The following is a 20,110-nucleotide window of genomic DNA, read 5'->3' on the forward strand; positions in this document are numbered from 1 at the left end:
ACAAACTAGCATAAATTACTTGAGTGAGTTGGCTTTGGGCCAAAATTTATATGGTAATCACATTAAATTCACATTATATTTTAAAGTTTGCCTAAAATTGAGCGTTTAAAAGTTAAGCAGTTTGCTCATCTAAAAATGGGTTCTAGGGAGAAATAACCAGTAAGGTTTTATGATTGCCTTAAATAAAAAAATATTTTAAGTTTTATTTAGTAAATGATGGTCTTAACGTGCAGGGCAATACACCTGAGTACTTGAAATAATTTAATTCTAAATAGACCTGCTGTTCATATTCACTGCTAATAGGTAGTTCACGATCAGTCAGTATCTGTTCTTTCTGCATATATGAATGAATGAATGAATGAATGAATGAATGAATGAATGAGTGTGTAATATAATAGGTTAGACTAATTGTAGCCCATAATACATTTGATACTCTTTCTCAATGTAATCCTCTAAGACAGCTAAATCATAATTTTGTTCCCTCTCCTTTCTTCTGCTCACACTGTAGGAAAATTTTTAAAAATTAAAAAAAGAATTATAGTAGCCAGAAGATGAGTAATCATTTATTTATTCCATATTTAATGAGCACTTGCTAAGTGCTTGGTATATGAAGATAAAGAAGAAAAAGTCCCTGCCCTCCAAGTATTTACAATCTAGGGGAGAGACAGATACACAAATATGAGTGGATTATTATGAAAGCTCTGAGGACAGATGCCCAACTTAGCCAGAAGAAACAGGAAAGGCTTATTGGAGTAAATTAGCCAGAAAGTAAGGGACAGGCAGGAGGAGAACCACCCAGCAGCAAGGATATCATGAGCAAAGGCAGAGAAGCAAGTAACAAAAATGTGATGTATGTAGTAAGAATGACAGAGTTTGGTGTTGCTGGAGCAAAATAAGCTTCTTGGCAGGCCTTGGAGGTAAGGCAGGTACTTGGCACAGAGAAGCATTTTGTCAAGAAAATTCTCCTTCAAACATAGAAGAATAAAAGATAGTGAACAAGATATTTTAATGATGATATGAATACTGATTCCTTCCCCCTAAAAATGAGACAGGAGGGTAGCTAAGGGCCAGACCCATGATGAGCCTCACATGTTAGCTTGGGTTTTAAGGGAGATTATTAGAGTAGCCACATGAAGGATAGATGTGTGGCAAACCAGCCTGTAGGGAAGAGGACTGGGTGGAGTGTAGACCAATAGGCAAGAGACGACAGAGTCCATAACCTAGGCTATGGTGGCGAAAGTGAACAGGGACATATTCAAGAAATACTGAGGAAGTCAAGTCAGCAGGGCTTAATAATTGACTGGAACAGGGGAGTTAAAAACAGGTAAGAGCCAGGAATAACAGGATTCTGGTAAGGTATGAATTGGTGCCACCAATTAATAGGGGGAGAGGATTTGATTTGGAGGAAGATGGTGAGTTTAGATTTATGATTGTTGAGTTCAGGGTACCTAAGTGATATCCCACTGGAGATGTGTAGTAAGCAGTTATGTGAGCTTAAGCTCAAAGGTGAGAGACCTATGCTGGAATTGTATATATTTGAGAGTTGTCAGCATGTAGGTTGTATTTTAAATATAACAGAGTTGATGAACTCACCCAGGGAGGGGATAACGGAGGAGAGACATATGCATAGCACAGATCCCTTGGGAATGTCACTATTCTAGGGACAATCCAAAGGAGTCTGAAGGAAGCCAAGAAAAAAGTATCAGAGTGATCCCAGGAGGAGGAGAATGAGTAGGAAAAGGAAAAAAGTACAATGGATCAGAAGTCAAAGTTATTGGAAGATGATGGCACAGGAGGGATCCAAAGAACAAACTGTAAAAGGAGGCCTTGAAAATAGGAATGTCAGACTTAGAGGTCCTTGTTGAGTACCAAAAATGAGTTCTGCGGCCATTTTGATGACAGAGCCAGCCGAAGAGTCCTCCTCTAGATTACTGCTTCACCTCAGTTTTCTTGTCTGTTAAATAGGAATAATAATGCCTACCTCATGTATACCAGGAAGATTAAATGTGATAGCACACTACCATGCTGGACATAAGTAGACAGTCAGTAATGTTTGGTTCCCCCCTCTTCCTCTTGTAACTATTTGAAGAAAAATATTCTAAAGAATTGACTGATGGTAGAGGCTTTTTCTCTACATGTGCAGAGAAAATGTAACTGTCTCATCTCAATATAGTTCCAAAAAATTTCTTGGCACCAGTCTAAATTTATTTCCATAATCCCAAATCAAAGTAATTTTATATGTGACTCTTACCAGAATATCCTGTTGTGTGTCTGAGATTCTGCAACTAAAATAATGATAGAAAATCAGGCTAACCACATGAGGGGTGGAAAGCAACATAGCCATCGTAGGAGCCATGCTGTGGATTGTTGTCCTTCACCCTTAGCTAAATTGAGGGACGTTTTTCTCTGTGGTGCCAAAAGCCACGTGGCCCAGATTTTGTAGAAAATTTTGTAGAGAATCCACATTTGAAGTGTTCTATCCAGTAGTCCTTATAGATCATCAAAATGTCCTAGAAGTTCTGGCCTTTTCTCTGAGTTCTTGACTTTTTAGAAACCCATGAATCTTTTTATTTACTTTAATAGTTAAATAAGAATTATATTTAATAACCTCAATACTAATTATGAATTTCCTTCATGCTTTAGTTGGAAGCAAGGTATCATTCTTTCAACCAGATGATGAAGTAGTCGGTAAGTTATCATTCCCAGTCCTATTTCATCTATTTTACTGTCATCTCTTCCTTTTTCTGTACAATTATTAATGTTTATTGTGACCTTGCTTCATATACAAGTACGTTCTGATTTTTGAAATTTGCTCTCACATGTTCATTGATGAAGGGAATTGGGAGTTTGATCTCAATAGCAGAACATGTAAAACTTTTCAATATGTGGCTATGGACTAATATTAGTGATGAAAAGGATGACCATAGTTGTCACTATGCTTGGTTCAGCCCTTTCCGGACAGGGCCACTGTTTATGGCTAGACTGAAGTCTAGAGAAAAGTCGTAGGTCATCTACTTGAAGACTGCTGACTGACTTGGCTGTACGCTGTAGAAGCACCCCTCCCCACATCAACTTGAATTATACAGGACTTCTTCCTCACTGCTCTTGTAAAACTAGAAACATTTCATTTACTGGTTGTTGTTTTTTATTAATCCACAGTTAATACTATTTTGCAAATACATATATTTATACTTGTGTCCTAGACAGTCACACAAGCATATGAAGTATAACTTTAGGAGTAGTAGACTTTGAAATGACCATTTCTCTATGGAAAATATTGATATAAACTTAGAAATTGTTGAACTTGATGGCATGCTTGAAGCTGTTAAGAAAAGATTTGTAAGACAAAAACTCAGATACAGACAACAGTTTATAGTGTTTACCAGAGGGTAAGGGGGTGATAGTGGTAGAAAAGGGAAAACGGGGTCAAGTATACAAGTACAGTGATGGAAGGAGAACTGACTCTGGGAGGTAAGCACACAATACAATACATAGACGATGTATTACAGACGATGTATTATACAATTGTACTTGACACCTATGTAATTTAACCAATGCCACCCCAATAAATTTAATAAAAATTTTAAAATTTTAAGAAAAGATAGATTTGTAGGCATGCTTTTGTTAGCCTCCTACAATATTATTGTCTTTGACTCGTATATTTTCTTGAAGAATTTATTATTTCTGTCTTTCTTATTTTATTTATCTGGCCAAAAAATCAGTGACACTGTATTACTCAAGATTTTTTTTGTAAAAGACCAAAAATGAAATCAGACTAGCTTAGGAGAAAATGGGATTTTACTGGAAGCATACTGAGGCATCTTATAGAACCAAACTGTGGGAAGGTAGCTGTGCACCAAGGACAGTTTTGTGTTGTTTTTCTCCTTTTCAAATTATTTTTATTTTATTTTACTTTATTTTATTATTAGTTTCAGATATACAAAGGGCACAGTTTTAATGAGGAACTCAGGTGCCCCCTAGACTCTGGTTGGCTCTTCACATTGGCCATTGTCTTTACCTTCACTCAGAGGTGAAAGAAAAGGGAGGAAAGGAAAGAAAAAGGTAGTACAGATGATGTAATGCTTGTGTCAGAAAATGAAATATCCACTTCCCTTTCATATTTCTGAAGTCCTTCCCTTTCCTACACTACTAATTACTGGAATCTTCCTCAAAATTCCACTGAACAAAATTTAGACTGGTTCTTACCAGCATCTCATTAGGAATGAATTTATGCATTTGGGGATAGCTTCCCTTAAGTTTCTTGTTTTAATTTTCAGGAATTTTACCCCTGGATTCTGAAGACCCTGGACTTTGTGAAGTTGTTAGAGTACATGAGCATTACTTGGGTATGTGGCGGCTCAGTCTCAGAGCTCAGATAAGTCTACTTCACTGCTGTGTGGTTGTAGTGACATTTTGATGTCTTTGTATCTACCGTGAGTGTACATCGGAAATAACTGTTGGCTGGTCATGTGAGGACCTCGGCTTATAATGTAGCATCATAAAATTCATATTCATACTGAGCAGTATATAGAACCTTAAGTTTCGTTTATACTGCTCGTGGTAAGAGGTTTGGGAAGCAGTTTCTCCCTTGGCTCTGAGCTATTCCTAATTAGAATATTTTTACTTCTTACTCTTGGTTATTAATTGAAATTGGAAATGTTCATTTAAAATTTTTTTAATTGAAAAATCTAAATACATGTAGAGTCTGATACAGGAAAGAATCAAGAACACTTGTGTTTGCTTTCTATTGCTAATATCTTTTGACAAGTATTCAGTTTAACTGAAATGTTAATTTTTTATTTTTCTTATAGTAATTTACTTCTTGAATATTTAAATTAAAATAAATATAAATACACACACTTCATGAAACCATAGTGAAAAGATGCTGCATCTCCTCAGTAATCAGGGAGAAGCAAATTAAAACCCCTTTGAGATGACATGTGCACCCACAAGCTTGACTGAGTTATAAAGTTAAACCATTTCTCGGGTCGGGAAGGCTGTGGAGCGGTGGGACTTCTCCTGCACCAGGAGCAGGAATTGGTACAACTGCATTGGGAAATAGTTTAGCATTGTCTAATAAAGGTAATGCTACATACTCAGACCTAATCATCCTACTGGTAGTTTTGTACCTCACAGAAACTTGCTGTGCACCCATAGATATGCACAAGAGGTCATGATAGTGCAGTTTGTAAATTGTAAAATAAAAATGGAAACAGCCCATATGTTCATCACCGGGAAAATGGATAACTAAAGATAGTCCTAGATGGTAATTCAAATCAGCAGTGAAAATAAATAAGACCCAAACATATCAAGATGGATGAATCTCACAAACTGTACTGAGTGAAGAAAGCAAGAATACAAACGGTATAAACCATTTATTTCTATAAAGTTCAAAAACATACAAAGTTAAACATATGTTACTTAAGGATATAAAGAAAATGTAGGGATGAAATATAAGGTGGAGATTTTTCGAGATAAAGAAATCTGAACATGGATTGGGTATTAGATGACACTAAGAAATTACTGATAATTTTGTCATCTATGAAAATACCATTATAGTTATATCAGAAAATGTCCGTATTATTTAAAGGTGAACACTAAAATACACAGGAGTAAAACTGCATAACATCTTGAATTTGTTTTAAAAATAAAAAAGCTGGTCTTTGTGAATCAATTATACTTTGAGAACAAAGATAAAAAACCCTATGTACATTATTTCTATAGTGAAATTAAATAGCTAACTCACAAATTAACTTTTAGAATACAACTCAGTTCATAAATCAGGGGATACTTAAATATAAAGTATAGTCTAGAATACTTAAACAGCTCTATTATATTTCATCTCAATTCCAAATATAACGGGTGAGAGGAAGATAGGTTACTAGATGCTACCAGATCTGTGACAGTTGCTAAATAAAACTCATAAAAACAAGACAAAGTCTATAGCTTCAAATCAGGTTTGTGTTACTAACGTTTCCAACAAAACCTGACATTTCCAAGGTGTCTAATTATTTTAAGAATGGCTCAAATTTCCTTTAAAAAAAACCCTTGATGACTTATATGTCTACCTGGCCCTTATAAGAATGTATGCATGATAAAATAAACAAATCAGGGGGGGAAAAATCAGCTGGACGTTACCTTCGTGGGCAAAGAAGAAGGATGTGATCAGAGTGGACCCCAGGACTCAGGCGGTTCTGCCAATCAGCTGTTTCTTATACTACGATTCATGTTATTCTTGTACTTTATGGATAAGTCAATGTATACTCTTTTGTGTTCTTGAAGTATTTCATTAAAATTTTTCCAAAGTCTTTTCTTAAATGATACAATCCCTAATCAGACCTTGGGAGGACAGATGGCCAATTTGGATTTGGACTATTAAAAATAGTAAATTTATACTTTTTTGTCCATATAGTAACTTGCACTGGGAAAGCAAATGCTAAAATTAGATAGCTGATTTTGTCATTTCATTTCTAATATTATAAATTGCAAATAACCCATGTTTAAATTAATGACATTTACTATGTCTAAAATTTCCAAGTAATACCATATTATTTTATTAAAAATTAATTTCAAAAGGTAGTTTTCCAGAAATCTGAGGACTGTGCTTACTTATATGTGTTTTAAGGTTAGAATGTGCCTTCCATTGAAAGTAAAGTTCACTTTCAAATACTATGCAGTGAAAGTCTCTGATCCATAGCTATTTTGATAGTAGGCTGTTTGAAAATGGAAGTCCAACCCTGGCTCCTTTATGGGAAACTACAGACTTTGACCCCAGAATTTCTTTGGGCCCTTGTTGCCCATATTCTTTTGAGAACCTTGTAAATATGGAGTCAACTAAAACCTTTAATCTGGATTCCCAAGCTTGACTTTTGGCTAAGTCCTGTAAACTAAATTGTTACAGAAGGTTACATGTTGAAAAAAGAAACAAAAAAGGCCCATTCCTGTAGGTATTGCTGAAAACTGGAGAATTATAAAACGGACCAGAAAGAGAAAAGAAAATTAGAACACCAAAGTTTCCTAGCTATAAAGCTTAAGCTAAGACAAGCAAACCACACAATGACCTTTTATTTTCCCACAGATCAGGAGGATTATAGTCTAAAAATCCACCAACGTATAGAGCAACAATTTCAGATAGTCCTTGAGAAAGAAAATACAGTAAAAATGTCTGTATTGTTTAAAGGAAGTACTTTAAGAACCACCACTAATTGCAGATGACCTTTAGGCAAGATCCTGGGTGCATTTACTATGTCTATAAACAAAGCTGCCAAACTAGATAAGCTCTAACCTCTATTGCAGTGCCAGCATTTTGTGGAAAAGGAAATAATTTCAGTATGTTTCCTAAAGATTTGCAGGGGGAAATATTCAGTTTACCACAACTCTAATTTTAGTTCGTATTAATTCTTTGGTGATTTTTTTGTTGTTGTTTTAATGAAAGCTCAGCACTCAGTCACCTTCAGAGAAGTCTGTTCTTTCCCTAAAACCAAATAGCTGGGTTCCAAACGACTCCCCCCAAAACTGTCTTATTGATCAGTAAGACTCTATCCTTAATTGCAGAACATTAGGACAGAGTTAAAAATTGCGTAATTCTTCCAGTTCTTTTGTGCTTTCAGTTCTCAAGGCATTCTGTCAAACTTAAAAATAATTTTATGTTTCATTCAAACTTTAGCACACATTTTCAGCATTATTCCTTTGGACATAGGGTCGACGAACTGAAATGATAATTATTGGATTCTTACGCACTGTTATTACTGATCCATACATGACTCTCTTTTACTTATTTCATTAGTTCTTATAAAAAATGCTTGTTTGATTTTTTTTTTTAAATAAAAATGTAGGTAGTCCCAGTTCTTATGATGGAACATGTTCCCAAAACACTCTAAATAAATTGTGGGTAAATTAAGCCTGCCCAAATAGAGTAGATGTGCTTTAGAGTCAGACATTCAAACTTATTAGATATATGACCTCAGTCATACGTCACTTAATGAAGGGGATACTTTCTGAGAAATGTGTTAGGCAATTTTGTTTTTGTGTGAACATCATAGAGTGCACTTACACAAGCCTAGTGGCATAGCCTACTACACACGTAGGCTAGACAGTACAGTCTATTGTTCGTAGGTTATAAGCCTATACAGCCTATTACTGTACAAAACAACACGAGATTAAATCAAGCACAAGAGAAAGTGATGCACTCAAGAGGTGGTAAACGCAAGATGTGTGAGGCTGCGGCCCGCATAACAGCGTACTATTTTAGAGCGAACTTTTCTTTATAAGTAGCAAGAGGACACTCTAAAATAATAGAGTATAGTAAGTACATAAACCAGTAACAGTTTTTATTATCATGATTCAATATTATGTATTGTACATTATTGGACGTGCTATACTTTTATGTCACTGGCAGTGCAGTAGGTTTGTTTACACCAGCATCACCACAAACAGGTGAGTAATGCGTTTTGTAAGACGTTAGGGTGGCTACAAGGTCACTCACTAAGCAATAGGAATTTTTCAGCTCCATTATAATCTTATGGGATTATTTGTGATCCATTGTTGACAAACGTCATTATGCTGATCATGATTGTAATTCCCCTGCTTAGTATGTTGTACTATTTTAATGCCTTGATCATAACATTTTCAATACGTATGCGTGGATGCTGCGCTTCCCCACTAGATGGCACTAGTTAGATCGTAAAGGTAATGCTGACTGGTGCTGCACCACCCGAGTATCGCCATTAGAGGAAAGTTATTTGAAAACACTGGTAAAGACTATGAAAAGTGTTATAAAATTGACTTTAGGTTAAGTGAGGATTGTTTATACTGTGAAAAGATCACAATCAGTATACAACATAAAAACAAAATTAAAATTGAATAATTAAATATTATAAGGAGCCACTTGATGGTCAGATCAATAGGGCTCTTTAAACTACAAGTATATTAGGAGTTTGCATTTTGTTCCAAATGCAGCGGAAAGCCGTTGACAAATTTTAAGTATCAAAGTGTTAAGATGTTTATGTTTTTAAAATATCATTCTGATGGTTCTGTTTTTCAACAATACTGTTGAAAAGACTGAAAAGAAACCATAAAATTGAAAATAATATTTATAACACATAAGCAAGTGACTCATTTAGAATATATTAAAAATTCTGTAATGAATAAGAAAAAGACAATAGAAAAATTGATAAAATACTTGAACACTCACTTCACAAAAGGAATTCTACCTGGCCAACAAACATGGAAAGATGCTCAACTTCATCAGTAGTGAGGGGAAAGCAAATTAAAATCACAGTAAGAAACCATTACATACCCACATGATTGGTAAAAATGTAGAATAATGCCAAGGGTTGACAGGGTATTGGCAGCAGCAAGAGCTCTAATGAACTGCTGCGGGAGAAAGAAGTTATACAGCCACTTTGGAAATGCATAGTGAAGTCGAGGTAATAATACACCCGGGGACCTCAGATTTCCATTCCTAAGCCAATATCCTGGAGAAAACTTGTGCACCAGTGTAACACTATCTTGTCTACAAGAGGATGCTTAGCAACACTGTTTATAACTGCAGAAAACTGGGAACCACACAAATGTTCCTCAGCTGAAGAATGGATGACCAAATGAAGGTGTTTTCACATAGTGGCGTGACATAAAACAACAAAAATGACAGCACTACAGCCACATGTACAAAAAAGGGTATGTCTTAAATGTTGAGCATAAAAAAGCAAGACAGGAAAGAATGCGTATGAGTATGATTCCATTTAGATAAAGTTCAAAAACAGGCAAAACTAAATTATATTGTTTAGGATATTTGGTGATGAACAATGAAGGCAACTAAGAAATTAAGTTAGAATGGTGGTGACCTCTGATATCAATTTTATCTCAATTTAAAAAAGCCAAAAACAATGGTGGTGACCTCTGGTGGGAGAGACAAGGCTGCTGGGGGGAGTGGATTATGCATGGGCCAGAGTGGAAGCAGGGAAACCACATTGTAGGTCAGCGACAATGAGAGTAGAGGCTGCGACCAGGACCGTGGTGGGAGTGGTGATGGAGAGAAGTAGCTCCAGATGGTGACACTAACAGGACTTGCTAACGGATTGTTTTCTCTTGTTCTATGTGATAGTTCACAAGCCAGAAAAAGTCACGTGGACAGAAGCTGCTGGAACCATTCGGGATGGAGTACGAGCCTACACAGCTCTGCATTATCTTTCTCATCTCTCTCCAGGAAAATCAGTGCTGATAATGGATGGAGCAAGTGTAGGTGCTAATAGTTTTGTTCAGAAATAGACCAAAACACAGTAAACTTAGGGACCGGGCCACCCTTTTGCTAATGTAATTCTTTGCCAATAGTTCATTCACTGATGTGTTGACCAAAGTCCCAGTTTGTTAAAATAAGCAACTTTTATCAATAGGAGATAAAAGACTTAGTGTTTATTCTTACTTTGAATCTGCTAGTACCTTAAAAAAACAAACAAGCAATTTTTTCATGCCTCGTTACACGTCTGAAATAGCTCATGAAGTCTTTGAAGCCATACCCTAGAACTCCCTACCAATGTTTTATCATGTCCCACACATTTACACTTTCTGTAATAAAGTGTTGCATTTATAGGTGGATCACACAGGATCAAAAATGTCCTAATTTAAACAGCTTACATGTATCATCAAAAAAAATAGTTTGACAAATGAGAAACAGAAACCCATAGACACAGACAATAGTTTAGTGGTTACAAGGGGGTGGGGGGTGGGGGGTGGGAGATGAAGGTAAGGGGGATCAAATATATGGTGATGGAAGGAGAACTGACTCTGGGTGATGAACACACAATGGGATTTATAGATGATGTAATACAGAATTGTACACCTGAAATCTATGTAATTTTACTAACAATTGTCACCCCAATAAATTTAATTTTAAAAAAAATAGTTTGACACTAAAAGCAAATACATAAAAACATTATCTAAAAATGTTACAAACTTGGAATGAATTTACACTTTTATTTTTTATCTTGCTGTTGATGAAAATGCTTTTCCCCTGATTTTCTTTGGAAAAAGGGCAGAACTGTCTTTAGCTGTGGCTTAGCCTGATGTCCAATATCAGGGTAGTAGTGTCTCCCTGAACTTACCCACAAGTCAGCAAAGGAAAGGACGGAGCTTTGGAAGTGCTGTGATGTTCCAACAGAGGTCGCTGGACTCACATATGTATGATAGTCTGATTAGCTTAGATCATGATGCTGACAAGGCCCGCAAAGCCATTTTTCTCTTTTCAAGGCCATGTTTTTGAATGCAGCGCTCCAGCCTTGAAATTATATGCTCTGGTCTGACTGGGTGAGAGCATGTGGTACATGCAGCTTTCCCACCACCCTTTCTGAAGAAGAAACTTACTCAAATGTTCTATTCTACTAAACTTGTCCATATTTTATTTTTCTATCAGATAACAATGGAAAATACACTACTAAAGTAGCACCGAGGTGTTACACTTTGTTAAACAACCTATCAAGTAAATTAGATATGGCCTCCACCCTATATCTATAAACCTATTGTGTATTTTTTCTACACAGGCACTTGGTACAATAGCTATTCAGTTAGCACACCATAGAGGAGCCAAAGTGATTGCAACAGCGTGCAGCCTTGAAGACAAGCAGTACCTGGAAAGACTTAGGCCTTCTATAGGTGGGTAGTATTGTTCAACACAGACTTTAAGACATAAAATTTTGAAGGGACATCACCTTAAAAATTATGCTCGTAAAACAAAGCACAAAATCCCAAATGACAGTCACTTTTAAAATGCACTTAGTATCTGTGCTAAGTCCAAGTTAACTTAAGTGATAGTTTTAATTTTGTTTTTTACTTAAATTTTTTTTATTTTTTATTTAAAGTTTTTGATGCAGTTGTAAATGGGATTGTTTTCTTAATTTCTCTTACTGGTAGTCCATTATTGGTGTATTAAAAATCAACCAATTTCTGAATATTCATTTTCTATCCTACTTTATTGAATTCATTTATCAGTTCTAATAATTTGGGGGGATTCCTTAGGGTTCTCTATGTATAGTATCATGTCATCTATCTAATTATTTGTTTTTTAAACCTTCATTTTTTAATGTTTTTCTTCTTTGCCCTGTTGTTATCAACTTAGCCAAGTTCAAGTTACATGAACTTTGAAACAATTTAGATATACCTGATGCCTCTTCGGTTTTGGTCAATAAATCAATATATTTTTGCATTACTTTTTATGTTTCTCAACCTGTTTTACCCAGTGATACACCTCTAAAGTTGTCTATTTTCCGTGATATACTAGGAAGGGAGATGAGCTACTTACACAAAAACACAGGTCAGATACAGTTTATGATGAATGGGCATGGTAAAGACTAGAGAGCTCTTGAAAAGATTGAACATATCTGAACAGCAACAAATATGGAGTGGAGAAAGAAAATAGAGATTGAAAACATGAAAAAGGAGAGGAGAAATATAGGAATGGAAGTTAATAGCATGGAGTTACAGAATTAACATTGGAGTTTAACACATGAAGAGAAAAGAGTATGAGCCGAGTGTAATTGAAAGGAGGAAGGTAGGAAAGGAATGTTTATTGAGTCTTAATATGGATGTTATCTCTTTAAGTCCTCAGCAGCCCTGGGTTGCCTAACTGAGGAACAGCATCTCCGAGAATCTAACTAGCTTGTTCAACGATACACAGCTAGAAGAAGGGCTGGAACAGGATTTGAACCCAGGCCTGTCTAGCATTAAAGTCCATGTTATTTCCATTGTTAAATTACGCTTCTGACAGAGATAACCAAGGCATGGAAGGATGGCTAAGGCAGGGGCTGGAGAAGGAGGAATATAGGGAAAAAAAGGAAAAAGAAGAAATTGAAAATAGAAAAAAAAAGTATGAATGGTATTGTTGAAGGGAAAGTTTTCTTTTTTTTTTTTTTGAAGTGGCTACTTTTTTTTTTTTTTTTTTTTTTAATTTTATTGGGGAAGGGGAACAGGACTTTATTGGGGAACAGTGTGTACTTCCAGGCCTTTTTTTTTCCAAGTCAAGTTGTCCTTTCAATCCTAGTTGTGGAGGGTGCCGTTCAGCTTCAAGTTGTTGTTCTTTCAGTCTTAGTTGTGGAGGGCGCCGGTCAGTTCCAGGTCCAGTTGCTGTTGCTAGTTGCAGGGGGCGCAGCCCCCCATCCCTTGGGGGTGTCGAACCGGCAACCTTGTGGTTGAGAGGACGCGCTCCAACCAACTGAGCCATCCGGGAGCTCAGCAGCAGCTCAGCTTAAGGTGCCGTGTTCAATCTTAGTTGCAGGGGGCGCTGCCCACCATCCCTTGCGGGAGTCGAGGAGTTGAACTGGCAACCTTCTGGTTGAGAGCCCACTGGCCCGTGTGGGAATGGAACCGGCAGCCTTCGGAGTTAGGAGCATGGAGCTCTAACTGCGTGAGCCACCGGCCAGCCCCGGGAAAGTTTTCTTATTACTTAATCATGCCCTTCGCAGGTGCGTTAGTCCCCTTTCCCTTGTGTCCTCCCCACCCCACATCTCTGTCCCCCCCAATCATAGATCACTATTGGACTACACCATAAACCTGACCAGCCCTTAGCAGGATTCTCTTTAAGGAGGCATTAAAAGATACAAAAATGAGGGGCGGTCAGATAGCTCAGTTGGTTAGAACGCAAGCTCTGAGCAACAGGGTTGCCAGTTCGATTCTCACAAGGGATGGTGGGCTGCGCCCTCTACAGCTAGATTGAAGGACAACAACTTGACTTGGAGCTGATGGGTCCTGGGAAAAAACACACTGTTCCCCAGTAAAGTCCTGGAAATATACACTGTTCCCCAATAAAGTCCTATTCCCCTCCCCCAATAAAATCTTTAAAAAAAAAAAAAAAGATACGAAAATGAAATATATATGTGTCTTCATTTGCCAATTCTGAGACTTCTATTTTAATTGTCTCATTGGCTTATTCTATTGATATAATACTTTAAAGCAACCAGTTAAAATTAGTTTAATTTTCACTAACTGTGCTAAAAATAATCATGCTTTTTTTTCCTTCAAGATTTTTCTTTGTTTTGGGGCACAAGTCAAGGGGATTTCTATGATTGAGAAAGGATAAAACAGCCTCTAATAGAGAAGTATATTGCACAAATATAATTTCATGCTTTTTAGCTTTAAACTCTAGTCAATCTGAAAATACTTAAGACATTGCTTAATCTTTCAACTGATGTGTGTACCTCTATGGTTGAGAGATTCTCAGTCTTGGCAATATATTCTATAGCAGGGGTGTCCAAACTTTTTTCAACGGTTTTCACCAAGGGCCATGTGCAGTAAAATACACAAACAGCCAGGCCACTTACTCGAGGTGAAGTACGTATTGCCTCACCTGGTTTATTTAAGTAAACTAAATATATTTTTGGAATTTGCTACAGGCCAATTAACAATGGATTGCGTGCCGCAGTTGGCCCTCGGGGCCGCAGTTTGGACACCCCTGTTCTATAGCTATAGAGAACAATCCTCTGTTGTCAACAGACCAGCCTTGAAACTCGTTATCCACAAATGCTTATATTTTATTTTATTGGACTATACCAGCCCCTTCGTGTGAACTGATCTTTACCAATATTGGGTTAGATGAGAAAAAGTATAATTTGGATTCACTAATTGTTTGAACCACTTAATTCATTTCAGAGAATAGATATTTATTTGCTTTTCTTTTTCTTTCCTCTGATTTGTTTGTGTTGATCACATAGAGAACAGTACAATTGCCTGACTTCCTGTCCTTTGCAGCCCGAGTGATCGATTTATCTAATGGGAAAGCCCATGTTGCTGAAAGCTGTTTAGAAGAAACAGGTGGCCTGGGAGTAGATATTGTCCTGGATGCTGGAGGTGGGTACTTCACTAAATTAATAGTCTGCGTAATTTTTTTAGTGTGATAGATGAATTTTAGAAAAAAGATACATAACCAGGGAATAATTTTTAGCATATTTATTAAGTTGATGTTTAGTTTTTTGGGGTTTTTTTTCTGTTTAAATTGGAGCTTCTTCATTTTATTTCCATTGTAAACTGTCTGGAAGAGAGAACATGCTTGCCTTTTAAAGTATAAGCATTAGAGTTTAAACATGTCTACAGGAATCTACAGACATCTTTTCAATGGTTCCCACCTGATGCACATTCATTCAAGTCTCAGCCAGATGCTTATTCAATCAGTTGTGCTACCTATGGCCCTGTATTGGATGGTTGACTTCTGTAGTCTCTATTTGGAAAACGCACAGAATGTTGTTCAGTTTTTCACCTTAGTGAACTTTTGTAGTTTAACAAATATCTAACACCAAATTTGTACACACTTAGGTAGTGCCATATCACCTAAAGAATAGGTTTCACAAGCCTGCAAAAGCATTCTATTTATACTTTGTTCAGATTTATTTTTTGTCATGAGAATCATAGGTGAAGACAGCTACATATGGCTATCATATGTGTTTCTTTTTAACCATTATTTTCAAGATTTGAAATTAACAAATCTTTCAGTGGAGCGAATGTATACTTCATTAACTATTCAAGTGGACATATCAATAATTATGTCAAAGTGTGACTATCTTGAGTCTATGAGTTCCTTAATCAGAAGTCAACCTTTCCCACAGTATTGACCTACCGATGTTATGATTAAAACTCTCAGGCTTAGTATTACTTGTATTACCTTGCCTGGTTTTCAAATAAAAATAGACTTTTTATCTTTAGTTATTACACTTATAATTAAATCTAGAGTAAGTTTTATGACCAGTTTTAATGCAAAAAGTATATTTTAGGATGTCTGAATACATTGTGTTGACTTTTTCTGAGAAAAAATGCTTCTTCATTCCTACATTAAAGGACAAAGAGAACTTGTTTGAAGAATAAATTTTTGTCAGATGACTATAAAATATATTTCCTCTCTCTCTCTCTCTCTCTCTCTCTCGCTCTCGCTCTCGCTCTCGCTCTCGCTCTCGCTCTCGCTCTCGCTCTCGCTCTCGCTCTCTCCCTCAACTGTTCCCCTCTAAGTGAGATTATATAGTAAAGGTGATGAACCAGATGTAAAATTACAACTACTACCACATAAACATGATATCATCACATTGCTTGGTGTCGGAGGCCATTGGGTAACAACGGAAGAAAAACTGCAGGTATTATCAGACACAGTAAAGCATTACTATTACTATTACCAAAAGGGGGTAATTACCAAAGAATAACGCCTAAGTCTTTTGAGGCAAGATGTGGCTAAATTGTTGTAAATTCTAAATTATACCCTGTATAGTATAGCTGTTTTTTGTGGTGTTTTGTTTTTTTTTTACTGTTAGCTACATGTTGGCCAAAATGTTGAAATGGTGCCTAATAGAGAAGTTCATTTAACTTTTATCTAGTGGTTTGGAAGTAGTGACTTCTGAATTTATACGTATTTCAAATAGGATCTTTTTCTTAGTAACAAACATTATTGACATATACTTAGCAAAATATTTCTATATAAAATTACTACAATTTCCTAATTCAAATTGGAATGTACTATATTTGTGTATATACACATTGTCTCCCAAAGTTACATTTCTTAAATATTTTTATCTTGGTTGATATGCAAACACCATAGTTCTCATACACCAGTCATCTCTGATTTTCCAACAGCCTCATGAAAATGACTGGTAAGTAGCAGCCAGAAATCACACACACACACACACACACTCTCTACTGCTCTATCACCAGGATTCTACATGGGCCTTGAATCTGACCTTGCTGTTTCATCATTTTGGACAATGAAGTACAAAAGAAAACATGGCTTACGTACAGTTACTAAAGTTTCTGTGCTGTTTGTGATGTGGTTATTATTTAATTTGTGTAGAAGTTTTCCTGGCTTAAGATTCCCGTCACCTTTCTGCTGTTAAACTCAGTAACTGATCAGTCTTTGTGCATTCTGTCCAAGTTGGATCCTCCCGACAGCTACTGCCTTTTCCTCAAGGGAGCAACGGTGGCTTTCCTGAACGATGAAGTTTGGAATTTGTCAAATGTACAGCAAGGAAAATATCTTTATATCCTTTTTTTCTACGGACTCGGGTGTCTGGCTTGAAATTTACCCTGTGCTGTCATCATTATGTCCTTTAATAATGGCAATAATAACAGCAGCTAACTTTCATTAAGCATGCTGAACAACGTTCCTTTGTAGGTATTAATTTATTTAAACATTAAAACCACCCTATGAGGTGTAAGTATTGTTATTATCCCTGTTTCACAGGTGAAGGAACTGAAGCAGAATAGATCAATAATGCATTCCCAAGGACGCAGCTAGCAAGTGCCAGGACAGGAATCACACCCAGGCAGTCTTGCTCGTTTCTGAATGGGAGCTAAACCATAAGTTACGTGGAAGATTTTGTTTTGTTTTTAACCTGGCATTCTGGAAATGACACGTCACCTCGAGAAGCTGCTTTCATACTCTTACAATGGTGCCCTTGTGGAAAACCTTTCAGAAAACTTTTATCTAAATTAAAGAGTTTGTGGGGCATTTTTAAGAATATCACTGCTAGGAAATCTTCATGAAATAAAGATGAGTTTGATTTATTTTTTTTAATGGAAGTCATTCAGAGACAAATCTGGTAAAGGAAGCCAAATCATTCCAGTTTTGGTAAAAGTACTGAAAAGTTTTCTTAAGAAAGCTCCAAACTTCAGAACAAGGTCAACTTAAAAATAAAACTTTTATTTCTAAGATGGCTGTTCTGAAGGCAGCTGCCATTGGTAAAATTTTTAACATACTGGATAAAAAAATAAGTTCTCATCACATAATAGAGTGTACTTGTACGTAAAGAAAGAGACTTGCATGACCTTACACTTGTCGCCACTGAATGTCTTACTTTTACTTTTGTTAAATGTGTAGTTAGATAGGAGTGATATGTATAAGGCCAGTCTCTTCCAGGAGCAATGACAGACTTGATGCAGAGCCTTCACAAGTATTTCATTAATATACTGTGTATGTTGAGCTTTAAAGAGTACATTTCAAAAACCAGAAAAATCCCTTTAATGTAGTGAGTGGACGAGATTAAAGTATTTCTGATTAAATACTTTCCTATTAAATTTAGAAAATAAAATTAATTCTCAACTTTCTAGAAGAATTTGTTTTAAATTTCAGTTTAAAGCAACTTAAATGTCCAATATCATTGTAATTATCAAGAATATCATGGGATGTTAGCAAGAGAGAATACAGTGTTTTAAAAGTAACAGCATGTTTTGAATCTTACATGGCAGAAGCTAAGTTGGGCTGCTTTGCCTATGTTGCTTAACTTAATTCTCTCAACCATCCTCCCTTCCCCCCCAGAAGATGTTTTTAACCTGTTTGACAAACTCTTGGACCATGTTGAAAGGTGACATGTTTATATGAAATGATGTTAAATTTTCAGAAATCACACACACACACACACACACACACACACACTTAAATATACTGTTGGCAATTTCATTAACAAAAGTAAAAAGAATTTACAGTATGAATAAGTGAATCAGTATTCGTTAGGTCCTTTTTAAAAATATTTAAAATGTCTTATGTTCATATTTTCTAATTTACATTTTCTAAAGTCCTAAGTAAGACTTTCACCCTCACTTGTGCAAACCCCCTTGCGTCAGGTCACACATTGAGCCAGTTGCTGCTTGTGATTTAACAGTTCTCCCAATTGTGAGAATAAATAATTCTCCAGTACTAGCAATTACATAGGCTCTCAATTCTAATTTCAATTAATGACTAGATTTTTAAAAAATTTTAGTTTTATGGTTCTCTTGGTGACATACCACACAGTTTAACTTTCCTGCACACAAATTTTTATGTCTATAGCCATTTAATAAATAAATGTGCACTTAAAGTAAGAGAGGTACGTGCTGAAATTGTTTTTAACTGAAAATAGCATAGGTAGTGCTAAAGTGAAAAAACCTCACACCATCCCATTATCATCCATTTGGGATAACACTAGGCATTCCTTAGGACAGGCATTAGGCTTGCTTCTTTCATCACTTGCTCTTTCAAGTTTGGGCTCTATTATGTTACCACCTCCCACAGTTCCCCATATCCCCTTTTTAGAGATAAATTTGACAGCTTACAGAATTTCTGTAACATAAAATTTTGAATTTCTGAGATTGCTAAACATAAAGAAAAAACAAGTGGCCTGTCTGGCACCTTCTGAGTGGTTTTGTTTAATCCTTTTATCTTTTACATTGCCACCTTAACCATCCTTTCAGCTACGTATCTTAAAAGATGTGATGGAGAAGTTATCGATTGGTGTTTTTAGGTACGCTAAGTAACCAAATGATCTTGTTTATTTTTCTGTTCTCAAGGAGGTAAGGCAGGCATTTCTATTTTTGTTTCAGCTTTCACAGAACACCTATTGCCTCTACATTTTATTATTTGGGTTAGATAAAGAGCTGTTCCTTAATGTTTCTCAAAGGGTATCTTGTGACAAACCAGTAAGTATTCCCTAAGAGAGAAGTAGCTCCTGAGTTTTCCTTACTCCATTCTGTACCATACCTCACCCTTTGCATCTTTCATCACCCCTCCCAAAGCAACTTGAAATAACCCATAGCTTGAGAACAAAAAGTACATTTTTTTAAAGTTGGATCTGCTTACCAAAAAAGAGGGAGTGAGTACATTAGATATTTTCGCCTTCAAAATATAATCACTTTAGAAAATCTAATAGACAACTTTGTATTATTTAAAGTAATACAGTTGAACCCTAGCAGTTGTCAACTACCTACGATTCTATGTCCTCTACTCAACTAATAATTTCATTCTTCTTCAGGCCTCAGTTGGATGAACCCATTCCACTATATGAAGCAAAAGTTTCTATGGAAGTTGTTCAGAAAAATCAAGGAAGAAAAAAGCAAGTTGTTCAATTTTAATTTTGTTCTTTCTCAGAGCTCAGTTGGATGAATCCATTCCAGTTTTTGAAGCCAGAGTTTTCTTGGAAATTGTTCAGAAAAGTCAAGGAAGATAAAAGCAAGTTGTTCCAGTTTAAAGCATGATTTCCTGCTGAGACAAGATGTTCAGCGTTATTTCAAGTATTTAGAAAGTATTTGAAAAATTACTGTACAAACGGCCAAGACCGTTCTATAACATCTAAAGGGAATATTCTGAAAGTCTTTTTCGTTATTGTTTTTATGTACT

General features: G+C 36.1%; 1 protein-coding gene across 5 annotated transcripts in view; it reads left to right on the plus strand.

The window, feature by feature from the left end:
- The window catches only part of CRYZL1 (crystallin zeta like 1), a 33,292-nt gene extending 13,207 nt beyond the window's left edge, over positions 1-20,085 (plus strand). The window contains exons 5-13 of one of the 5 annotated variants that reach the window (XM_088793840.1): positions 2,644-2,688; positions 4,278-4,346; positions 10,106-10,239; positions 11,538-11,649; positions 14,737-14,835; positions 15,985-16,106; positions 16,895-17,000; positions 19,193-19,238; positions 19,862-20,085. In XM_088793840.1, the coding sequence (XP_088649966.1) occupies positions 2,644-2,688; positions 4,278-4,346; positions 10,106-10,239; positions 11,538-11,649; positions 14,737-14,835; positions 15,985-16,106; positions 16,895-17,000; positions 19,193-19,238; positions 19,862-19,940 (812 nt within the window). In that variant the 3' untranslated portion in view covers positions 19,941-20,085. Of the gene's footprint in view, positions 1-2,643; positions 2,689-4,277; positions 4,347-10,105; positions 10,240-11,537; positions 11,650-14,736; positions 14,836-15,984; positions 16,107-16,894; positions 17,001-17,203; positions 18,324-19,188; positions 19,239-19,745 lie in introns of all 5 variants that reach the window. The other 4 variants (XM_088793842.1, XM_088793841.1, XM_019730234.3 and 1 more) reach the window with 4 other exon arrangements.
- The last annotated feature ends 25 nt before the right edge of the window (positions 20,086-20,110 follow it).

This window comes from Rhinolophus sinicus, chromosome 17 (genome assembly GCF_057876585.1).
Source record: "Rhinolophus sinicus isolate RSI-liver-muscle chromosome 17, RSI-T2T, whole genome shotgun sequence".
Lineage (NCBI taxonomy): Eukaryota > Metazoa > Chordata > Mammalia > Chiroptera > Rhinolophidae > Rhinolophus > Rhinolophus sinicus.